The sequence below is a fragment of the Pezoporus flaviventris genome, unplaced genomic scaffold (assembly GCF_033815535.1).
Source record: "Pezoporus flaviventris isolate CSIRO_AGI_PZ_B2104156 unplaced genomic scaffold, CSIRO_AGI_Pfla_v1 ptg000013l, whole genome shotgun sequence".
Lineage (NCBI taxonomy): Eukaryota > Metazoa > Chordata > Aves > Psittaciformes > Psittacidae > Pezoporus > Pezoporus flaviventris.
In genome coordinates, this window is record NW_026892561.1 from 12,573,958 (window position 1) to 12,597,506 (window position 23,549).

At 41.9% G+C, this 23,549-nt stretch overlaps 1 protein-coding gene across 4 annotated transcripts; it reads right to left on the minus strand.

Annotated features, from left to right (window-relative positions):
- Nucleotides 1-67: 67 nt before the first annotated feature.
- On the minus strand, nt 68-22,845 carry LOC133268475 (vitellogenin-2-like). 4 transcript variants are annotated; one of them, XM_061451638.1, is made up of 34 exons: nt 22,746-22,845; nt 22,403-22,554; nt 20,305-20,556; nt 19,993-20,154; nt 19,668-19,816; nt 19,092-19,242; nt 18,830-18,987; nt 18,582-18,747; nt 17,733-17,858; nt 16,431-16,649; nt 15,826-16,043; nt 15,611-15,708; nt 15,059-15,183; nt 14,295-14,396; nt 13,574-13,693; nt 13,285-13,474; nt 12,851-12,944; nt 11,872-12,057; nt 11,535-11,676; nt 10,534-10,762; nt 10,266-10,441; nt 9,655-10,005; nt 9,236-9,283; nt 8,994-9,074; nt 7,720-7,932; nt 7,485-7,627; nt 6,328-6,466; nt 5,478-5,613; nt 3,950-4,136; nt 2,602-2,693; nt 2,036-2,133; nt 1,795-1,954; nt 539-700; nt 68-398 (listed from the first exon to the last, which is right to left on the minus strand). In XM_061451638.1, the coding sequence occupies exons 1-34, from the start codon at nt 22,810-22,812 to the stop codon at nt 283-285; spliced, it is 5,208 nt and encodes a 1,735-aa protein (XP_061307622.1). In that variant the 5' UTR covers nt 22,813-22,845; the 3' UTR covers nt 68-282. The 4 variants fall into 4 exon arrangements, with proteins under 4 accessions (XP_061307622.1, XP_061307621.1, XP_061307623.1 ...); XM_061451637.1 differs by having other exon boundaries at nt 490-700; XM_061451639.1 differs by lacking the exon at nt 539-700.
- Nucleotides 22,846-23,549: the final 704 nt, after the last annotated feature.

Below are 23,549 nucleotides of genomic sequence, written 5' to 3' on the forward strand. Positions count from 1 at the left end.
CCTCCGGCAGGGCGCTGGGAGGCGCAGTCTGGGGGAGGTGCTGGTATAGAGAGGAGGCGTCTTGGCGGACCCATTTGTGAGACCAACGTTTTATTAAAGGATGAAGCCCCGCGAAGGGTGTCCAGGTGTACTGTCACGGTCTCTAGAAGAACTAGAGAAGAACGGTCTCCTGAAGAGGACAGGGCCTTGTTCTCGCTGCCCAAACCAGCCGTGCCGCAGGGCCTCGGGCGGTTCGGGCTGACACCGACACCCGGAAGCGAGCGGAGCCTGTGGAGCGGAGCCTCACGGCGGGCAGGACTGCTGCTGGCAGGAGCACGCTGTGTGAGCTGGAACCGTGCTCACGGCGTCCTCGGATTTCTGGTCTAGCCTCTTCTGCCCTTCCAGGCTGAGAACGGAGTCTGTAAACGAGAAAAGAAGAAAAAAGAAGTAGTGTGAGGGGAGGGTTGTCCATTGAGGTACTTGTGTGTGGTCAGCCTTCAGGCTTCTTACAGTCGGTCACAGTGGCTGTGCTGTGCACTAGTACCCGTTCTGCACTCACCAGCTGGCACGCAGTGGAAGCCCACGGAGACGGGAAGAGTCCTGGTTGCTGAACAGCCTTCTACGCAGTGTAGAACGGGCTCCATGGAGAAGCATTTTGCTGCCGCCTTGTCAAATGCGACGGGCTTGTCAATTTTGACAAATCTGCGCTGCAGCTTGCAAGCTATAAAACATGAATTCTCTTAAAGCACCTACATAATTTGTATAAGTTTATATAAATTACATTATGGACTTAATCTGTAGAGTTAGCAACAGCCAGGACCAAGGGATGAACCAGCTTGAAAGTAACATGATTGAAGTGAGTCAATTTTCTGTCAGTGGCTTAGGCTGTGAGAAAATCGTGCATATGGGGCACAGTCCCAAGGACAGAGGATTGCCAAATGAGATTTAGGTAGGACACAGGTGTCCGAATCCAACAAGATACATGTGAAAACTTTGTCCAGCTGACATTCAACTTTACCCAAACTGTGACAGGACTTCATCTGGGGGCAGTAGTGGCTCCTGGACATCTGTATATCCACTTCTGTGCTGTACCTAGCATCACACCTTTGCCATGGCTGAGTAGCTTAGTCCTTAAGCTTCTGTGATCCAGGCTTTCCTGAACCAGCCCCCCCGGGAGCTTTATCCAAGAGTATAGGATATATTCCAAAAAGGCCACCACATACCCAGAGGGTTGGGTTCCACATAAAATGCTGTGGACCCTAATGTTACCAAAATGGTCATGTTGGTTTTATATAGGAGCTGGAAGAACAACCATTTGTGGGCTGAAGGTTTCAGATTAAGTTCATCTTCAGACTAAGGAAATAAATCAGGTATTTCCCACCTCAAACGCCCTCAAGTTTGATAGCCAGGGCCAGATACTTGTATTTTTTATTTTTCTGAGAAACTAAAAGTCTGGAAATAGCAGAACGGAAATAAAGTATGAAACTATTAAGGGTGTCACAAAACATCTTTTGTCAAGTCAAACTGTCTGCTTTTTGTACTAATTTATCATTTTAAGGAGTTCTAAGTTTATAATTTTATCTGGAACACACAAACTTCAGGTAACTACGTAGTGCAGAGAAAGTTGATATAAAAATGCAACAAAAGCAGAACTTGCAGTGAACTACCAAACTCGGGAAGAACAGATTTTTAGTCTATGGCCACTAATTACAAAAACAGTAAAACAAAAGATGATTGTGCTACAATTAAGATAAATCATCTATTCATGTGACTAATTAATTAGTCAAAGGCAATGACATTAATATATGTTAGTACCTCCAGCACAGGGGTCTTCTGAGATGATCCAGGACTGACCAAAACTCACTGCATCTTTAGCTAAATATCCACTGGGCATTTGATATTCCCTTTCCTTCTCAGCATCATATTTTCCACAGATACCACATGTTTTTCCAGCCATCCAGAAAGCAACCTGAATCTTTGTGGAAATAAAAGCTGCATTTAATTGGTTTTCTTCTGAAAATAAACCTACTGAAATTAATAATAATATAAAAAATACCTCAAGTCTATGGCCATCATAATATATTTTATCTATGCCATAATCCGGAGCTGTTAGTGACAGGCCTTCCTTTTCACTGCTAATCAGCATGTTTGCATCTGCAGCGAAAAGCAAAAAGGGATTTCTTTTAAAAGGAAGTTACTGGTTTAGGGTCCAACCTGAACCACTCGTTAAATTCCTGGGAACTTAATGCATGTCTAATGTATCATGAAAGAGATAGGTGAAATGAGAAGGACTGTACTTACTGCCCTTGCCCTGAAGCCCTGTGACAAGAGTGGCCACGGCCAGGGCATGTCTAGGTACTTGTTCTGTGGTTTTTGTGACCAGCACAAGGTACTGTGTATGACCCTGCATGGTTTGGCTTGTGCAGAGATGCACAGGATCAGCATCTTCTTTGCTCACCTTTCTGGCCACCCCTTATGAAAGCTAGCATGAAGGTATATTAAAATCACCTATTTGTTTCTCAAAGTAGGGCAATCTTTATCTTGAGAAGTGTTTGCAGGATCCTGTGCTCTCCTTCAAAAGCTCAGAAAAGATGAAGTGAAATATAAGGATGGGTCTCTTACCAGAATTAGATGTGTATGGAATGTCTGTTGGGGCTTGAACACCATTAATCTTCAGCTGGATGAGTCCATTGGAAACATACATGTCAATCTCACTTTAAGTAAAAGAAATGAATATAAACAAATGCTTCTCCTTTGCCCTACTCAGCTCACAATTTCTAGTTCTGATAGAACCAACACTGAAGGATGCTCATATCATTCTGGCATGAATCACCTGCTACCTATTGGGAGGAAGATGGAGAAAGCCCAGGAAAGCATGCCAAGAATGCTCACAATACACCTTTACTCATCTCTGAGTGTCTGCTTGTGGCCATGGTTCAGGCAGGCCACAGGGACCCTTGCTGTGGAACAGTGTAATTGCTGTTACATTCGCATTAATTGAAGGTGCTTTACATTTCAAAGGAAGATTGGATACCCTACGGCAGTTTTCTTACAGCTTGAATAGTCTGTGCATTATAGTATTTTCTTCAGAGCAGTGTTTGATCTAATGAAGAAATACAAAGCTCAGGCATACCGAAAGCACATCCATAGGGTTGTATGAAACAGTCAGGAATGATGCAGTGACAAGGATAGCGTGAAAGATAGTCTATGAAACAAGCATCCTTCATTCTTCCACAAAACAGGTGCAGAGTATACTAGTTTCTCTCTGTTTCTCCAACATGATGGCACAGTTAGTCACGCAATTTACAGAAATAAATAATTATTTGTAATGAAACCTTACAGATCAAAGCCTATTTATGTGCTTTGAAGAACACTCACTACAATGATTTTGGTATGCATAATCCCATGCAATTTACAGTATCAGATTATAAAGAAGCTATGATGGCAGAGGTGATGGCTCTTAAGTTAATTTCAAATAGATTAGAACATTTTGCACCAGCTAAGGGATGACCTAAGAGAGTGCCTCTAATCTGGAATAAGTAATTTCCTTTTTAGGCATGTCCACTTCTCAACATCTCTGCTGACATGATTGTGGGTGCTAATTAGTTCTAATAATTATATTAGTGTAGGAGGCCAGACTAAATGATTACAATAGTCCCTTTTGAATTTATAGTTTGTATGTCTACATAATTACGAAGAACTGAAATGAGATGGTTAAATGCTAGCAAATTAATGATGAATTTTGGGCAGTAAAAACTTCAGATTACTGGTCAATCTCAGATACATTTTAGAAGCATTTTTGAAAGGCAAAGTCCCAGATCCCAGTGGCACTCCTAGAAATCATTCCATTGACATTAGTAGTTTTTGCATGAGTCTTAAGCTAGCACCAATCTGCTCTGACAATCTGGTCTTCACATTTATAGGGTATTCAGCTTGACATCTATTTGTCATTAAGTTTGCAGTTACTTACTGGCTGGCAAGCCTGACATTTATTGCTGTAAGGTCAGCAGACTCTTCAGGTCTTTTCATCATCACCAGGAATCTCAGTTCTGGACTACAGTCCTGCGCCAACACATGGTAGCAATTTGCAGGCATTGAATAGTTGAATTTAACACCATTGAAGGTTGTGATGACATTTTGGAAAACTGAACAACGAGCTGAAAAAAAAAAAACCCAACCAGTCAAAAGCAAGCCTTTTATAATTCATATAAGACAGTTATTCTGAGTTGTAATTTAAATAATATTAATAAAAAAGACCCGTTTTCTGGTTTTACCTATTCCCACATAAAAACAATTTGATTCTTTCAGAAGAAATACTGTATTTGCAGTAATGCAAAAGTAGAACTTTGCTAGCCCCAGACAGCCAGGCAGTCCACTCCTGATTCAAGCATTGCGTGAGGTGAGTTGTGCTCACAGCTGGTGCTGGTGCAACTCTCTTTGGGCTTTTGGCTTTTGTAACTTTGTTGTAGTCAAAAGAATTTCTCAAATGTTAACAACTCACGTGTCATTCTTCACTGAGAGAGTGAAGGTGCTGAGGCCCTGGCACAGGTTGCCTAGAGAAGCTGCGGCTGCCCCATCCCTGGAAGTGTTCAAGGCCAGGTTGGATGGGGCTTGGAGCAACCTGGTCTAGAGAAAGATGTCCCTGCTTGTGGCAGGGGGTTGGAACTGGATGAGCTTTAAGGTCCTTTCCAACCCAAAACATTCTGTGATTCTATGACTAACACTAGAGGAAATTTACTAAAATGCTGCCACCTTTATTGAGTCCTAATAAGGATTAGAAGTAGTTAGAAGATGGGAAAAAAAAAAAAAAGCCACACTAGAGTAAACTTCTCTCTTTTTCACTGTATGGTATTTTGCTAGAAATCCTACCATCTCTGTTTGGAAATTATTTTACATCAATTTTGATTAATATGAATTTAATTTTGGTGTTTATCAAATAAATATGCATAGGCATGACATTAGCCCACTGATTTCAAGAAAAATGTGACTCCTTATCCCAGGATTACATAAAGCTTTTCCCTAAAGTAAGTATAAAGTAATTAGCTCTTAATACAGCATTAATAAAACAGTAATCCCTTCAAAATCAAGTGCAGGAGGTGAAATTAATGTGTATACTATTGAAGCATCTGCACTATCAGCACTAAGCAAGCAGAGCATCCCAAATCTGGGGTCACTCAGATGTCTCTCTCACAAATTTTGTAACGTTTATTCCTCACAAGCAATCTCTGCCGTGCAGATGAAATGGATGCATTTGGGAATGGATGCATTGGAATCACTGTTAGGCAGGCAAGTGAATATTTAATCTTACTAGTAAAAATTTCCTTTCCTTTACATCTTTGCAGCCTCACAGATTTTCATACAGATTTGTTTATTTCTATCTGAAGTCCAACTCATTTTTCAAGTGAATGTAAAATAATTTCAAGCTATGTCAAAGTATAAATCATGTTTACAAAATGTGCAAAGTCAATCAATGCTTGTGCAGATAGTTAATTGCTGACCTTTAAGGTTTTCAGTGATTAAAAGTGTTGCTTGGATAAAGACATTCTGGTCAGGGGATGGTACTGTTGTAAGCAGTGTACCTGGACTTGAAGGGAATGGCAGGGGAAGCCTGATGGCTCTGTCATAGATTGTGAGCTGAAAATCAGTTAGAAAACAAACATCAATGTAAATGCAAAATATGGTGTAGAGATAAGATAGCATTTTTCTATAATGGTCAAAGAAGACTGTACTGACTGAGATCTAAATTAGAATCTAGATTTAGGTGAGAGCTAAAATTAAATCAAATCCTCTGTGTACAGCATGAAACAGCAGTTTGACACATCTGTAATCTATAGAATAGCAGTGCTATAAATTACGTTTGATATTCACTATTTTGTTGCTTTCTGTGGAGTTGTACATCACATTTGCTCACAGTCTGAACAGTTTCCTTTCCTTACCTGAGATGCACACCCTCTCCTTGCCTATACATTGAGGGCTGCTATTTGGCCATCATGCTTCTCTGCAGCCTGGTCTTAATATCTTTTCCAGGACACAGGAAAACCTATCATCTTCCTGAAGATTTGGGGAGAGGTGGTCTTTTTAATAAGTTATTGTTAACATGCTATCAATCGTGATGGTTGTTTTGTAACCTGTTTCTTATTTCATGTGTTTGCATGCTACAAGAGAAAGGGGAATATGTTGTAAGGTATTTTCACAATGGAACCAACTGTGTGAATGTAATATCCTTGTGATGGCACATCTTTATAGCTTAATAAATTAAAAAAAACAAACAAACAGTGAGTTAAACTGTTAACCTTTGATTTCGTAACACCTGGATGCCCTGGGAAAGAAGACAGCAGAAATATTTACCTCAGGTAGCTTGAGGATCACACTGCAGGTTCTGGGAGATGTCAGAGCCATAACCAGGGTTGCCTGGTAAGAGGGACTGTACTGTTGCCTTTGAGAGTAACCAAGCAGATATGCAGCTTCTGGAAGAAATGAATAGAACCTAGAAAAGGAAATAAAGTCATTAAAATGATCTGTCTTTGAAAAAAATTGGTTATTATTTCTTCAGACTAAAATACCCCTGTAAAGCAGTGGTATCTTTAGCAAGGATCCTTTGCCTACTAAGATTGTCAATGAGTTTACAGAGGGATCTCTATAACTGGGTTCCTTTACGTGCATGGACTCAAATAGAGAAATACAGAAAATACTCCTTTAAGAAAAGGCATAGTCTCAGAGCTGAAAAAAAGCTGAGTTCTGTGGCTTCGCTCCAGGATAGTCAGTTGGATGGTTTAATAAGGGCAGATAATAGCACTTCAGGTAATTCAATCTAATATAAAAAATTACCCCTTTGGTAGACATTTGTTAACAAAATCACCTGTATGTCTTTAATGGGAAAGCTTTTCTTGCATGCATATTTAGATAGCCGAGTTGTTGCGTCTGTTCGTATTTTGGCAGCGATATGAAAAAAGACCATGCTTTGATATGGATCTATATATTATTGTGGGCAAACGCATCTATGAATACAATGAATGAACGAATACAATTGATACATGCATATGGATAGACAGAACTGAATCCAGCAGTTACAGCTTCCTTATACTACGAGTCACACAATATTTGCTATTTAGTGGGCAGTAAACCTTATGGGAAGTATTTGTATCACCTTCTTCAGAAGCTGAGATAAGGTGCCTACATTAGGAAATTGCTTTTCCTGTACAGTCAGTAAGAGACAGACTCCTTCACAGAACCAAGGTTAGGCTTCTGCTTTGACCCCCCATTAAATAGGAAGCATCAGGAGACCAATTTCCTAATTCAGGCACTTTAAGAGTCTACAATAGATTAGGTGAACCCCATTTTCCCCTTTGTTTCTTGTGGTTTTCTGCAAGCAGAAATGTGTATGCTTTGAGAGAATGAATACACAGAAATCATACTGATTAAGGGGAATTTTTCCAGAACTGAATCTGTAATTATCCAGAGCATTGACACAGGTGATTATTTCAAAAATTAAAGTAAAATCTCACCATCTTGCTGTTGTTCGGACTGTTGAAGGTACTTTAGGCCACTCCAGCTTCATCTGCATAGCTGGGTAAGTAGCAAATTGTCCTGTTGCAATATGAGTAGCAATCCAGTAGTCCTGGCAATCTTTACCCCATTTAAGAAAACCCTAGTAGAGGAGAATATATATGTACTAGTATAAAAGATAGGAAGATCATTTTATTTCATTTACATTTGAGCTGATTGTTATTTTAAACTTACCAATACTTTATGGGCATTTATTACTGAAGCATCAGCACAGACTTTCCATCTGTTTGATATTGTGATGCTTGAAACGAACATCTGTACCCTCCATCTCCTGCGTTGTGTGTCAGTGTACAGTACAAGCTGTAATCCCGTTGGCTGCTTGTTTCTGTGGATGGCACGAAGGACTGCAGCCAGTATTGGTGGCTTACTGTCTCCCAGGAATTTAGGCTTACGTCAATAGAGAGAAGGTAGAGACCAACGACATAAAGCATTAAAATTACTATATTAAAACCACAGACAAAAAAGTATTTATAAAGGAAAAGTTTCATTCAGAAAGTCATTTTATGTGAAGTATGGGACAGCATCTTAGATCATCACTTGATCTATTCAGTTCATATATAGATTTGCCACAGTCTTTCAAGGGAGAGCTGTCATGACCTGCGTAAGTAAAGCAGTAGTGTTGGGAAGAGTTCAGGAAAATAGTGATGTGGTGAAAAGATGGACAAGAGAGGTGAATTCAAGTTACGTGGAAATGGGACAGGGAGACGAAGGAGGAAAAGGTAGATCTGTTTGCTTTTATTCTGCAAGCTACTTGCACTAACAGCTGTGAGCTGCTGGTGCAAAAGGGGTGCCTCTGCAAAGTAATGCTTACTATTTTGTAGACATGTAGGTCCCTGTCTGAAGTGTGTGAAAATTTTGTTTGATGAAATTTGCTGCAGATTCCATCTGTTCTTACAAAAGTTCTCAAAGAAGGACTAGGTACCGTTAACTTTGTGCCATGCAGTCATTCCTGAATAAACACCTGGATTGCTCTAAAGTCAGAGCCTTACTGCAAAATCAGGGTCTTTTCAAAAGCCTTGTATGGTCCTAGTATCACGCACAGAAGTGCTTGGCAGTGAAAACCTAAAAGAGTGGCAAAGCCAATTCCTGAGCTTTTACAGAGAGATATGCAAAAAAAAAAAAGTACATCTGAAAACAGCTTCTGATAAGCAGGTCAGGGCACCTGATGTGTTCTAATTGTTGTAGAGAATTGCTGGCTAACACAGATTTCAACATAAATGGTAATATTTTCCAGTTTTATTAGAAAACGTAGCCTGTTTTGGATGAATATTAAAAAAACATTCCATGGCTATCCAATGTGCTCATCTTTACAAAATAGGAAACAATTTAATTTCTGTATATTATCTAATATGCTAAATCATCATATTTTCCCTATTCTGTTATAAACATAGAATAACTGGAAATCCAAAGTAAACATTTTTGTTGTTGTTGTAGGCTAAGACACTCACCTGAGCTCTAAAGATGCTTTCATCACTAGCTGAAGAAGAAGAGGAGCCCATGCTGTTGTTCAGGGCTTCCCTTCCTGGCTCCTACAAAAACAGGGAATCACCTTGAAGCAAGTTGCTTACCATTAGAAGTTGTTGCAGAATTAATTTCTTGTACTTTTATTCTCAGAGAAGTAAGTTCTAATAGCAGGAAAGCTAGTGAGAACAGTTGTAGGCCCTGCTCACGGTATAAACAGTGACTGTACCTGGTCATCTGCTGGTTCGAACCAAAACCGGTAAATAGGTAGACTTGCCTGTGAAAATAGATAGAATGTAAGAACTATGTAAAAGAAGATGAAGAGCTAACTTTTGACAAATGTATTAAAAAGTCCAGTATTGAGTATAGGAGAAAAAAAAAAAGCAAAACAAAATTCTTTTCTTTTTAAATATTTTAAGCTGAAACCTTCTGAAATGTGAAACATGTGAATTGAAATGCTGCAGAGAACCAGACAGGTTAAAAAGGGGGAAAAGCTCTGGTAGGTGGTTACCGCATCCACCCTGCAGCAAGCAGCGACCCTCAATAGTCTGGTCTGGTTTTCTTTGGTCCATATCTATGGGCACAATTTCCTGATGTATAAAACATTCACCACAAGAAATATAAAAAGGTCCAGTCTGTGTGAATTACCTGTTGGTTGGAATATTTACTGTCCCCACTGCAGTGCCTCTCTCCAGAGCTGCCTTCTCTGCTGCTGCTACAGCTTTTACTGCTAGCAGACCTGCCACTGCTGCTGCTGCTTCTCCTGCCACTGCTACTTCTGCTGCTGTTCTTGCTGCTGTTGCCACGCTTCTTCCTAGATTGCCTTGTTTCATCTCTCTTGTGTTCATTTCCAGGCCCTTTACCATCAGCAGAGGAAGCAGTGAAAGAAGAGAATGAACTGGAGAGGGGCGGTGCACTGGGATCTGCCCAGAGGGTTCTATTTGCAGCCTCTTCAGTTCTGTGAACCCGTTTCCTGTGGCGCCGTGTTTTATTTGAGACCTCCAAAAACAGTTCAAAGCATTATGTATTTATAGCTTGTTCTGTAACATTTCTCTGGGTGTCAGACAAGCTGCTCACCGCAGGCTTTCAAAGAAATACAATTTCCTGGCCCTGCACACTGCAGAAGGTGCACCAGAACTCAGCCAACCCCATTCCTCCAAGCTAAAATCCTTGCTTTCCCAAGCCATTCCTCCACACTGGAAACCCTTGACTTCATTTATAGGAAAATATTTCCCCCTCCCATGCTCAGAACCTCTTACCTTGAACACGTTTTCAATGCCTAGAATCTTCTTTAGTTTAGCCTTAATATCTTTGTACGGGGTTGTCTCATCCTCTTCCTTAGACCCTGAGCTTGCTACATCAATTATTTTGGAAGCTGCTTTGGATCCTGCCTGAATTTCCAGCTGAATTTTGTCAATATCAGCATCTGTGTGAACTAAATAAAGTAAAGATACTTACATCCCAGGGTTGTGCTGCTTGAGCAGCATTCACTGAGATTGACAGAAAAGCTTGTTGTGGTGACTGTACCTGGCTTCAAAATTATTTTGGCTTCAAATTCTCCAAGCAGTTTGTGCAGATGGGTGGTTCTTAAGAAAGCAGAATTTTGTGACTTTAGGCTGAGACAAGCAGAACATCCCAAACTCTCAAATTTCCTACAGAGGGTGCGTGTGTAAAATCTTCCTCCTACACTGGGGTGATGCGCCTCTTCTGAGCCTTGCTGGTATCCTTTGGATATCACATTAGGAATATTGCTTTGCTGCATTAAACAAAATATGGCAAATAAAGATATTTTCCACAAAAAAAAAAAAAAGTCACGCTTCTAAAATACTTCCTCCTATTAATGAAGAGAATGATGACAATCCTGCTTACGTAAGGAAGCAGTGCTTGAAACTGGAGATCCAAGCACTGGAAGCAGTGGGGTTCCTCCAACGTGCTCTGTGGAAGAGGGCTGATCAGCCTTTCCCAGGCAGTGTTTCACAAACACACTTCCCCATGAGATTCTGAGGGCTCTTTGGAGGGGCTATCTCTCTGCATCAGTTTTGGGCTACTAGCCCTCCTGTTGCAAGTCAACCTAGGCTTCTCATGCCAGCCTCAGAAGCTGAAGAACACGTAAGAGAATGGGTTTCTGCAACCCACTGCAGGGATTACCTCTGGGTTTGGGAAGAAAAATGTATATTCTGCTCAAGAGCCATCTTTTCCGTATTGCTCTGGCTCAGAGAAAAAGGGATATTGTACAAAGGTTATGAATTTCACTCACCCTCCCCATGACTGTAAAGAAATATGAAGATCTATTGTCAAAGCAACCCTACCTGCATGATATGATGATAGTGAGCAGAATGCGCATGATCGTGTCCTGAACCCACTGGGACTTGTTAGGCTTGGTATGGGATATGCCAGGCACCAGCTGAATCTCTGTTTCTGTGTTTGTGATCTGGTTAACCAGCTACTATGTTGGGGGTGCCCAATCCCTCTGAGGAGCTGTATGTTCTCTACCTCTCTGCAATACAGATGGTGAGAGGCCTCCTTACCTTCCAGCTGCTAGGTCTTGGAGACCTTTCTGGTGGCTGAAATGGCTGGTTGGAGATACTTGGTAGTTCTCCTTCGGGAAGAATCTGGGATTTCTTTTCAGAATCTTCTTCTATATTCCTTGAAATAGCATAAACTTCACTCCTGTGGAGATGATAAATGGCACACAAGTAACATCATCTGATTTTGCTTACCTGACTTTGCTGGTGCAAAAAAGACAATACTAAGCTTTCTGTGGCTGCCAAGGTGCGGGTAGACCCTAACAAAGAGCTGTATGTTCATGGTTTTATAATTCACAATCAGTAACACATAACAAGCAAAATGCCACAAGCTGTGTACCTCACAGCTGCGAGCTCAACCTTCTGACGGCAGGGAAGGGTTTCAATCTTCAGATTATTCTCTTTCATATTGATCCTGGCATCAAATTTTGTCGTAGTGTTGGCACTGAACTCTGCGTGAAATTCAAGACCACTCTGAAAGTATTGTGTATTAATCCCCATCATCGCAATCATATGAAAATATGTCCTGAAGGAGTGGAAACGAAACCATGAATAATTACAGATTAATATGCACATATTTTACTTTGAAATGCAAAATTTCATTTTCATGCTGTTCTCTTTATTGTAAGAGCCACCACTGATGGATGAAGAGATGTACCATAACAGGGTAAGAAAAAGCTGAAGTGCCACTGGAAGAAGTGAAGGGGTTTATCTGATGAACAAAGCTAGCAGACCCTCTTACCACTTTGTCACTGATATATGGCCTGCAGACAAGTTAATGCCAGAATCTTCTAGCTTCAGATTGTGCCTATTTTACTATTATTATAACTATTATTATTATCATTATCAGCACTGTTGTTTTTGCTTTTGCAGATGAAGAAATACTTTCCTTTTCCTCCAGCTTGTGCCAGGTGGTGATGCGATTCTATGTTGAACATGTAAAAATCTGTTCATGCATAAGAAAATGTATCTATCTTCACAGCTTACTATCTTCAGTCACAGGACAGGTACAGATGTGAGCATTTTTAGCAATGGAAGAACACAACAGCATCCTGTGGGGTATAGTGCACACTGCTGTGTTTGCAGGGTTGTGAAGCATCAGGTGATTGTGCTGCTTTCTCACAACTCCACTGCTCTGGATTAGCACAGCCATCCCAAATCTGGGACAAGCAGGACCCATATATGACAACATATATAGATCACATATCTATTTCAAATATAAATGTAAATGTAAGTAAATAGAAATAAAAACATAAACATAAACATTAATATTAATATTAATGCTTTTGTGTATATGTGAAACTATATGTAATTTTTACTTTGGCTTGATGTCAGCATGAATATCCATGTTGGTTTCCAACAGCTGTGAAGGTCTGAAGTCGTCAGATAATTGTGGTGATATATGTATATCCACTGCAAAAGACAGACAGGAGTTACATGAACAGAGAAAGAGTAAATGCTGGAGATGCAATGTTTTCAATGAGCATAGTAGTTAACACATGAGAGCAGTGCTTTTACCTTTTGAAATACTTTACATGATTATTTAAAGATTGCTATTCCAAACCAGAGTTATACAAATATGTCCCAGGTGAAATATGCTAATTACTTGTCAAACCCTTTGGAGGTAGCTAAACACTAATGTTTCCGCATTACAAGAGTATTTTTCAAGATTATAGAGGGATTCAATTTCAGCAGAGGGATTGGACCCACAATTATTTTGGGGAGACTGCTCAGTTGGGTGTCCCAAGCTCACCATCGGCCACAGCCTGGGCCAGCATGGCACCACACAGACTGAGCTCCAGTGGGACGCCGACCACCGTGGGGACAATGTGCCGCAGCTCGCCTACCATCAGTGGCAGGGTCCATCGGGCTGAAATGCCTCTCTGGACTTCTTCCACCACTTTTTTCACCACCACCTGCCAGTTTGATGATCCAGTTAGACTCTGAAAACAGAGAAATGGGTTGGGTTAGAAAGTAAGAAGAGACAAGGAAGGGGAATTATTGAGCATTGCAGACAGAAAAGACAACAGTCTTGTCAGTACCGTCATGGTCTGCTCAATGGCATTTTTATTGATGTCAACAAACGCGATCTCTTGGCCCAGTATCTTGATGTAAGCAGACACCAGAGGGTTCTCGGGAGGCAGTTCTTTCCATCCCAGAAGCTGTGGTGTTAAGGAGAGATGGGGAGAAAGGGAAGAAGCAGATGATGTCATTTAAAATACAGTAATGTATTAGTGAAGAGTAAATCCCATCTGAAGGATGCTAACCATGGTTCCTTTGCCAAAAAAATATTAGACAACTACAGGTCTGACCCAATGTGGCCTTTCTTAGGTTGCAGATCTGACATCAGTGGGAGTTTCCCTATGTAACATTGAGGTAAGGACTTGGTAATTTCTGCTGCTGTAAGTGGTGGGTGACACCCAAGAACTCATGAACAAAAATCTTGTTCAATAGTAATTTTAAAGAAGAGCAAGCACTAACTGGGTTTTAACATATGTTTTAAAACAGATGAATTTTGGCCACCAGCACCGTCATCATCTTTTGTACTGTACGTTAAGGACTGACACATGTTGCCTGAAAAGATGGCATCTCTTGACAGTGTAAGTACAGTGTAAATGTATCTATCCACAACCAAACAGAATGACAGACTCCTTTCTCACTGAAACATCAAAGGAATGGCTTGGTGTGTGGGATGTGATGCAACTCTGGTGCTGGCAGGAATTCTATGTTGCAAACAGGTCAGAAGGGAGCGCAGAGACATACTGTTTTACCAAGTTCCTTCAACGTCTTGTGCGTATCATACTCGGCAAAGGGAATATTCTGATTGCTGATAAACTTGGTTAGGCTTTGTGACCGGAGAGCCACCTGTAAGAAACAGAGTCAGGTGTCACAGATCAAGTACAAGAGAGCGGAGGAAAACCTTTGTACCTAATATTACACTCACTGAGGCTGCTCTAAATACATACTTCATGAAGCCATTGCACTTATAAGGCTGTGTCTACCTGGCAGATGACTGCGGGCTATGCCTGCAGGTGCTGAGGATGTGCTGAGCCAGCTTTGAGTTAGTCAGCAGAGATAATTTTAGGGCAGCACAAGAGCTCAAGGCTGCAAAGCTTGCTCAAGAAGCTGTGTAAATACCTGCCTGTTGTCACACGGAGCTTCGTGCCTCCCTGGCTGCACTTCTGGCTGAAATTTAATTTCAGATGCTATTTTCCTGTACTTACACAAAATACCCCAGATGCCACGTGACTGTAGGTTGGCAGATGAGTGTTCTGCTGCATAAGCTGTCCTCCGCTCTCTTAGATTTTCATGCCTATACTGAATGTGTTCATTGATGAGTGTATGTGTCAAGAAGCCCAAATAAAAGAAACTTAAGTAAAATCATAATAATTATCTAAATTTTCTTTCATGTCCGCCCTCACAGCCAGAGATGGAATTAAACACTACATCACAGTCCAAATGGCTTAACAAGTAATACTGTCTGTGGCTGGCTTTCATCTAGCTGGCTATTTTAATGTAATACTTACCTCAATAATATCCGTTGCAGTATTTGCATAATATCCTCTTACTTTTGTGATTATATCAGATGGAAATATGCTGTTGGGACTGTTCATGAGATAGACCCTCCAAATGGCACCAGCCTGATATTTAGCTATGACAGGAATAAAAAGCAGCAGAGATTTTGGTTAGGGTTTCTGAGGTGTCTGGTGCACATAAGCCACCTCAGGTACATGCTGTAGTAGATCACAAGGAGTACGTCAAGAATTCAGTCTCACAGGTCCTCTAGTTTGCAGCCTTAAAAGGAGAACTTTGTTCTAGGGCATAGTCAACTCAACCACAGTGACTGAAGAAGGAGGCCTAAATCTATGCACAGGCACCCCTTTCCACAGCAGATACCCAGAGAGTAGTACAACACCCTCAGGAGATTTTTTTATGTTTGGAGGCTCTTGTGCTTTTTCTATCCCAAGAGTACACTAAACTCACAGATTGTGATTAGATTTTTTATAAAAATCATGGAACACAGTAAGAGGCATTTGGCTGTGTTAGCTGAAGCAGTGAACAAGGCACCTGGTACTCACAGGAATAATCACCAACATGAATGACCTTGCTGTAGCGATAGCTCAACCTGTCAAGTCTGGGACTCAGTAGTTTGATGGCAATGTTGCAAGAAGCAGATCTGAGTAATAAAGAGTTAAGATCATATGAAGTTAGCCAACTGGGTCCAAATTCTTAGAAAACTGCAAGAAAAGAATCATGATTTGCTACTAAAAAATGCATTTCTTCCTCTACTTACAGATTATAGAGCTGTGGGATCCTTCCTGCTGCCAAAGCCTTCATGTGCGAATATGTGAAACTGGCTACTTGTAAACTGGGCTCCGTCAGCAGCGAGCTGGCCATTGCTGTTACAGTTGGAAGAGCAGGCTTAGTTTCAAAGAGGACAATACAAGCCACCATTCGGACATTAGGAGCAAGTGTGTTGTCCATAAAGACCTGGAGAGTGATCTCCCTTACCTAGAGTAGGAAAATACAGCCTGTGAGTACCTTATAACTTCTCATTGATGAGTGTTTCCTGAGCTGTGCCTGTGTGACCTGCAGTGAGTGGAGAACTAAGTCCTAGAAGTTGGAGCATGGGACATATCACAGAAAATGAAGATATTGCTGGGTTCACAGTGAACAGGGCTGGAAGAAACAACAGTTAGTAGTGGGCCTGGTGTTACAGCGAGTAAAGCAACCTCTTTCCCAGAATGTCAGCAAGGATACCAGGAAACTGCAGTGGGGGCAGCTGAGAAATCTGTCCAGGGTTGCTAACATAACCTGATGGCTTTGTTATTCCTGAATCACTAAGTCAATGCAAATCATACCCCATAAGATATTCGCTTAAGTGATAATTTCAGTTACTTTTGCAGGAGCTTTTCTGGCAATTTTCCTCAAGGCCAATATGGCATCAGCATGAATTCGGTTTGGTAATGAAGCTGCAGCCTGGGAAAATGTTGGCAAAAACTTCAGGATGCGTTTGATACTGGCTGGCTCTCCTGCATTGCCGATGGCTTTCAGGGCCAATGCCATGTCTTTGGCATCACCTTTGCTGGTGGCTTCTGTAGCAAGGTCATGGAGTGGCTGCAAACAGAGCAGACTGTGTTAATCTTTCTGGGTAATGACCTTGTAATAACGCATATTATAGTAATATGGCAATACATGCATTGCCATAGCAATCGGAACTACTACAACTGATACAAAGCCCAGAATAAGTTTTTCTCCCAGTAAAAATCTCATTATCATCGTCAGGATGCCAAATGCAGAACATACAAGCAAACCTGGTTTTCTCCTTACACAGTGTTGTAATTGACTTTAAATTTTGCCTGAGCCTGAGCATGGGATACAATCCTACGTGGATGCCTGCACCAAAGAGTCTGTTCCCAGCTCAAGAGCAGCCCTGAGCTGCTGCTGGGTTCAGTGGCTCCCTGGGCCACCTCCATGGGCCCTGCCAGACTGCAGCCCCCAGGGTCTACGCAGTTGCAGGATTACACTTGTGTATTTTTCACTTCCTATAGTGATAGCAAGTTTACTTAAACAGCTTTGCTGTTCTGAGCAGACGAATTACCCTTCTGGTGGCTTGGCTTGGCTTTGTTTCACTCTTTCGGGAGATTTCAACACATCAAACACCAACAGGCCATCTCAGTGCTGTGGTCCTTCTGAGTAGGGAGCCAGAGCACCATAGTCAGAGGACAATGTCCTGAATATTTCTGATAGTGATATGCAATTATGTAGCAGGGCCTCTTTGGAAGCCCTAACCTGTGACATAGCTAGAGCTTTGCTTATATTCACACTGCCTTTTTAATGGATTTTTTAAGTACGCTCTGCCTAATATGAAAGTAGAGGGAAGAATCATAACTATTTTGCTTAACTCCTGAATTTGTCATACCTAAACTCAGTTTCAGGTAGTCTGTAATATCCATTGTCCCCACAGGCTTCTAGCACTTACATGTGAAATTCTGAACTGTTAAGACCAGATCTTTTCAAAGGCACCAGCTTGGGGTTTCATTTTGTCTTTGTAATTTTGCAGGCAATCACAGCTAAGAGTGAGGAGAGTTACCTCCCTGTAAACAGTGAGTTTCCTAATTGCCAGCATCGTGAGACCTAAATTAGAGTCATTTTAACAATTTCTTCACCCCTTGTGAATAAGAAATGAGAGTCACCTACCTGAAGGAGTTCATCTGGACAAACTGATGTTTGAGCACAGTATTTATTTACCATGCTACCATATCCCAGGTAAACAATTACTCGATGCATTGGTAATTTCCGGATTTGGGGACAGGTCAGAAAAGTCTGCAGGAGAAAGAAGTAGTAGTCTTTAGTATCTCTAGTAATTAGAGTGGTATTTAGTGAAAATTGCATTTGAGAAATTGTCATGGTTTAAGCCCAGCTGATAACTCAGAACCATGCCATCAAAATGACTGGAGAATAGATAGAATTTCTTCGGATTTTTCCTAAACATTTTCAGAAGTTAAATCAAACTTTAGTCATTTAGGTGCAATAAAAGTAAATGGACTCACTCCAGTTATACTGTATGTATTCAGATTTTGGTTACGTGACGTGATTTTCTTGACTGTGAGGGTGGTGAGGCACTGGCGCAGGTTGCCCAAAGAGCTGGTAAATGCTCCATCCCTGGCAGTGTTCAAGGCCAGGCTGGACAGGACCTTGGGCGACATGGTCTAGTGTGAGGCATCCCTGCCCATGGTGGGGGTTGGAGCTGGATGATCCCAAGGTCTTTTCCAGCCTTAGCCATTGTCTGATTCTATGAGTTTGTCTATTAAATATATATATATTTCTCAATAGCAACTTCATTAGGATTTTAGGGTTTTAATTTCAAATATCAAAGCCATGAAAAATTTTGGCAACAAGTGTTTGGAAACATTTTCTACAGCATTCCCTATTTTTGTTACTACCTTTCATTTTAAAAATTGAGAAGGAAATATGTTGCGTCTTTCACTTATAATCCTGTGAATTCACAGGAGTAAGAGGGAAATAGGAAGAATGATGTGTACTCACTGAGGCAATTTCTAGGGTTTGCTTGTTGATTGAAACAAAATGGAAGGCAAGAGGGAGTGTAACAGCTGCTTCCCAGATGTTCAGCATCTCATCATGGATTTTTTGCTTCAGGAATCTGAATGTGTCAGTAGCTCCAGCAGCACAAGTGGCGCTCAGGAACCAGTGCCTGCCACAGAGAGATGTATTCATTATCTCCATTGCCCAGTGTGCCTATGATTGGAAATCCTGGCTGAAGGCAATACAGTTACCTGTAGGGAGGGTTGCTGCCAAACAGCATCCACAAAGACTCAATTTGATCAAAGGTCACTATACGAAAAAGCTGGATCGTTTGTAAGAATTTGGCTGAAGCTTCTGTAGTGGCTCCTTCCTCATTATTCTGAACTAATTGTCGCAGTGTTTCTGTTAACTATGGGAAAAACACAGTTGGAAGGAACCATATCTAAAATAATTATGTGCTGACCTGTTAGCCTTAGAAATAATGAAAGAGTATGAAAAGTAAGTCTCTAATACCTGTAAATCTGGATTTTTAATCCTTATTAGGGGAATTGGCATCTGGAGTAGCTCTTCTGAGAAATGATAACGAAGACTCCCCTGGTTTTGCAGCTGAATTTTTGGGGCACTGAGAGGAGTCCTTTTAATGCTGACCAGAGACAGTTCTTGTCTTCAAGGGAAAGAAGGAAATTCATCAGTAGCCTTTAACCACGTTGTGTATATGGAGGACATGTACAGCAGTTGTAGCAGACTGAGGGGCGCACAGCAGGACCATTGCATTGACCGCAAATGGATTGTGGACTTCTCTGTTTATGCATTGCTCAGGATTATCAGTCATAGGACTGGTGAGAGCTTTTGTTAGAGTTTGTCAGGGTCTCTGGGAGGTTGGGTAAATGTTTCAGGTGGCCCAGCAAACCGCTCAAACAGCAGGGCATGGGATCTGGCTCAGCATTCCAAGGGATGTATGCTGCCTTGGCTTTTTGCAGCCTACAGGCCAGATGCTTCTTGTTAACTCACAGATCAACAGTAAATATGTTTTAGGCATCTCCTGGTTCTGATAATCACAGCTAACATAAAGACACGCACAGTGCTTACCTTGCCTCCATAGCTGTTGCCCCATTGCGTTCATTGAAGGGAGAGATCTGGTACACCTGCTGAGACGCAGCAGATGTCAGTGATGTCCCACTGTCATCATACTTCATCGTGTAGGTGAACATCACCGTGCCCTTCATGTTTCTGATTTTCTAGAAGTGCAAAGAGACCCACTCAGAAATACGAATAGGCAGTAGTTAACTATCACTGAGTTAACTACTCACACATCACAAATGAGTCAAACTCCCTACTAGCATGCACCATGATGCATGGTGTTTAGCAGTGCCTTATGCTCAAGCATGGCAGCAGAGCTGTGTACTGCTCGTACCAGGGGGCAGGTGGGGCAGGGGCGGATGTATGACATTCCTATGTTCTTCACCGCTTTCTCCTGGCAGTCTGTCAGGTCCTTGCTTTTGTAAATGGTGGCACGGTTATTCTTGCTGTCATCCTGGATAATGTATCTGGTTCGGCAGATGCCTTCAATCCCAGCCTGTGAGTATTGATTAAACACAATGAACTTTCCACTTGAAACAGCAGTAAATAGGTTAAAGAAAATTGCCTGGGAGGTGTATGTACAGGCAAGTTACTATTTAACAGTAAAATAAGAATTAAAGTAAAATTAGAATGGAAAAAAACAAACCTCCTGTAGTTCATACACATTTTGTGACTTTTTAATGGTTATCTGCACCATGTTCAGAATCCCTCTCACTAGGTTAGTGCACAGGATGGGACAGTCCTCAGGAGCAAAAATACTTCTAACCCTTCCTTCAGTGTATTCAAACTTAAAGGCTTGGCTGAAGCATGCAGCAAGGATCTCTGAGAGCCTTGAAGACGGGGTGAAGGAGTCTGTGGGCCAGAAGCCATTGTATTCCTCCAGCTTCGGTGACTGAATCTGTAAACAAAATTAGGAAAACATTTATCACCATCAGTTTGAAACAGTGCAATAATAAGAGGGAAACTGGACATTTCCAGTCCATAGCCAGGCACAAGCCACTTGTCCAGTACCACAGGAAATGTTTTCCTCCTCAGACTCCTGTGCTGGGCCTAGGAAGTTTCCTTGAAAACACAGTTTCCATGAAGGATCTCTGCCAGAAGAATAGGATTATGCAAACAGCATTCAGCACTTCAGCAAGTCTGGTGAAGCTTGCTGGGTGAGTGAACCACCAGCTGCCAGCAGTCTGTACGGAAAGGATACTCACCCATTTTCCCCACATGTCCAGTGAGATCTCCCTTCAGTCTGCAAGGCAACCAAGCCGTTGCTCAAGCTGCTTACTTAAACACATGGGGACTATTTTGGTTGCTGCTTTAGGTCTGGCAGGTCCCAGAGCTCCAGAGCTGTGGCACAGTGGATGAAGAAGCAGAGTTGACCACAGATCTCGCATGGGAGATGGGCCAGCAGGAGCTGAGTCTCTTACTTTGAATGCAGCTGTCATCATTTTAAGCTTACCAAGCTGTAAAAGCTTGCATACAAGTCCTTGACTGCTACCTAGTGGGAAACACATGCCTGCATGCACGTACGTATCTAGTCACATACATATCTAGTCACATACACACACATCACCCACCCCTGTACATAAAAGTACATGTTCCTGCATAGAGGGAAATGGTGTAGGTTTAGTGCTCTGATTTATTCTAGGCATTTATAGTCAGTGCTGCAAGGGTGGCTTGCCTCTTGACACCTTTCTCAAATTAAATCCTACTCAAGACTATTGTCTGCAATTGCTAAAGTTATAGCAACTCTAGCAAGGTACATGGAGCCTGCAATTGCAGCAGTGTGTTAGGTTTGATAACAGGTATTCCTTCAAGCTGTTTCAATAATATATGCAAGGAGTACAGATAGAGTAAACTCCAAGGATGAACGCTAAGGGCATCTCTTACAGCTTTCTCCCCACGTGGTGTCTTCTGGATCCCTTTTTCTGTTGCCTTTCATTCTGTGCCAGTATTTTAAACTGTTTGGTTTAATCTTTTTGATGAGTAACAGTGCTTCCAGATCTGATATCATTATGCCAAACACAAGCATTACCATTACAATCCTTCACATTTGAATTAATGCCTATGTGAAGAACATCAAAAGGAAGATAATGGAGACAGATGGGACTTCCTCATGTGATATCTGAATTCCAGCACCGAGCTTTTCTCAGGCTATAGACCAGGTTGAAAATCATGGATATTTCAAGCATGAATTCTCATTTTCATACTCAAGTTTCATATTGCCTTAATGAAACTATATTAATATATATACTGTATATTAAGGACATTTCTTCAAAGCAGCTGCCTGCTGTCATTCTGCATAGAGATGAACCTAAGGCAGCTTTTGTCAAGGAAAAGTTCGAATGGCCACAGAGTTGGAGCAGCTCTGGCTCCCGCCACCCAGAAGTGGGGGCTGCAAGGAAGCCTGTGGTACTGTCTGTAGGTCACTACCTGTAACCAAAAGCAGTTTGGCTGCACCTTGTAGACACTCCAGTGATGCCCTCGCCTCTCCCCCAGTGTGACTTGGGGATATGGATACAAAGCTCAGTGCCCATGCCCACACCTCTCCTTGTGCTGGGGATATCATAACTGCCTGGGCAAAGCTGCTTGGTCTGACATTCTGCTTATGGAGTCTTCTTGGCACTGAGCAGGGCTCTAAGTTTTCATGTGAGCTCTACGTCCTTTGTTGGTTATTTTACCAGCCCAGAGGTAAGATCCACCACCTGACGCAGGTGGGTGAGTGGGTTCCCATGTCCATGGTGGTTTACCTGGAGAAGGTGGTCACTGTGAGACACATGGCTGATCTCCACCCTGCAGGTCAGCTTCACTCCAGCCATTGCCATGCCTCTGTTGGGCAGCCCATGCAGGATGAAGCTTTCATAGCTATACAGGTAAGTCTTGCCAGTATGAAAAATGGGCTCTATTCAAAAACAAAAGATATGACAGAAACATCTCCTTTGCTATGGCTGTTGTGATGTAAGTTGCAAGAACCATCCCAGCAAAGAAGGGTGAGGCTGCTACTGCCAAAAAATAGATGAGAGCAGTGGGCAAGGCATGGCCGCAGGGGAGGGCAGAGTGGGAGCTGCTCACTGGTGGTGGGAGTGCACTTACCAAGGTCCTGCTTCTGGGCCCCTGTGTGGAAGGAAAGAGAAGGATGCATGAGAAAAAAAAACACCATCTCTGTAGATCCTTCAATTTATGATTCATTTACTCAGTATGCTAATGGTTGGCAAACAACCAGTAATGGGCTCCCGAGGTGCCCCCACACCCCAGGGACACAAAGCCCATGGCAGCCTCACTCACTAGCTGCTCCTTGCTTGGCTTTTCCCCTGCTGTTAATCTTAGGCACAGAAATCTAGTAGGTTGCAGCAAAGTCATAAAAGGGCCTCAGCAAATTGAGCTGTAAATATCTCTAAAAGGCCCCGAGGAGATGCAGTTTGCTAAGGATTGCAGTGGCTATCATCAGTGCTGGGAAAGCTTCAACTTACCCACGAGGGTGAACACCAGGGCCAGGATGAGTCCCTTCATGCTAAAAGCAACTGAAGACTGCAGAAGAAAATGTGTGGCTTTTATAGAAGAATTATTAACAGGCACAGTGAATTTTGTCGAGTTATCAACTTTTTATCAACCACTCAAGCCCTTTGAGGGCAGGGGGTCGGGGACAAGGTGCCAGCTGTTTTTATGAACCAAAACCATCACAGGCACTTTTGTTCTTACTTCACCAACTGAATTCACTGAAAGTACCTTTAGAAACAAGGGCTTGAAAGTATTAAGGTATGGTTAAAGTCAAAATATTTATCATGCAAGAAAAACTACTGATTATCCTTATTCACTGGAAGAAGCCAGTGCTATTGCAGTCTGTGCTGACTTTGCCCAGGTTACCCTGACCTGACCATAAGGCACACAGCTTATCTA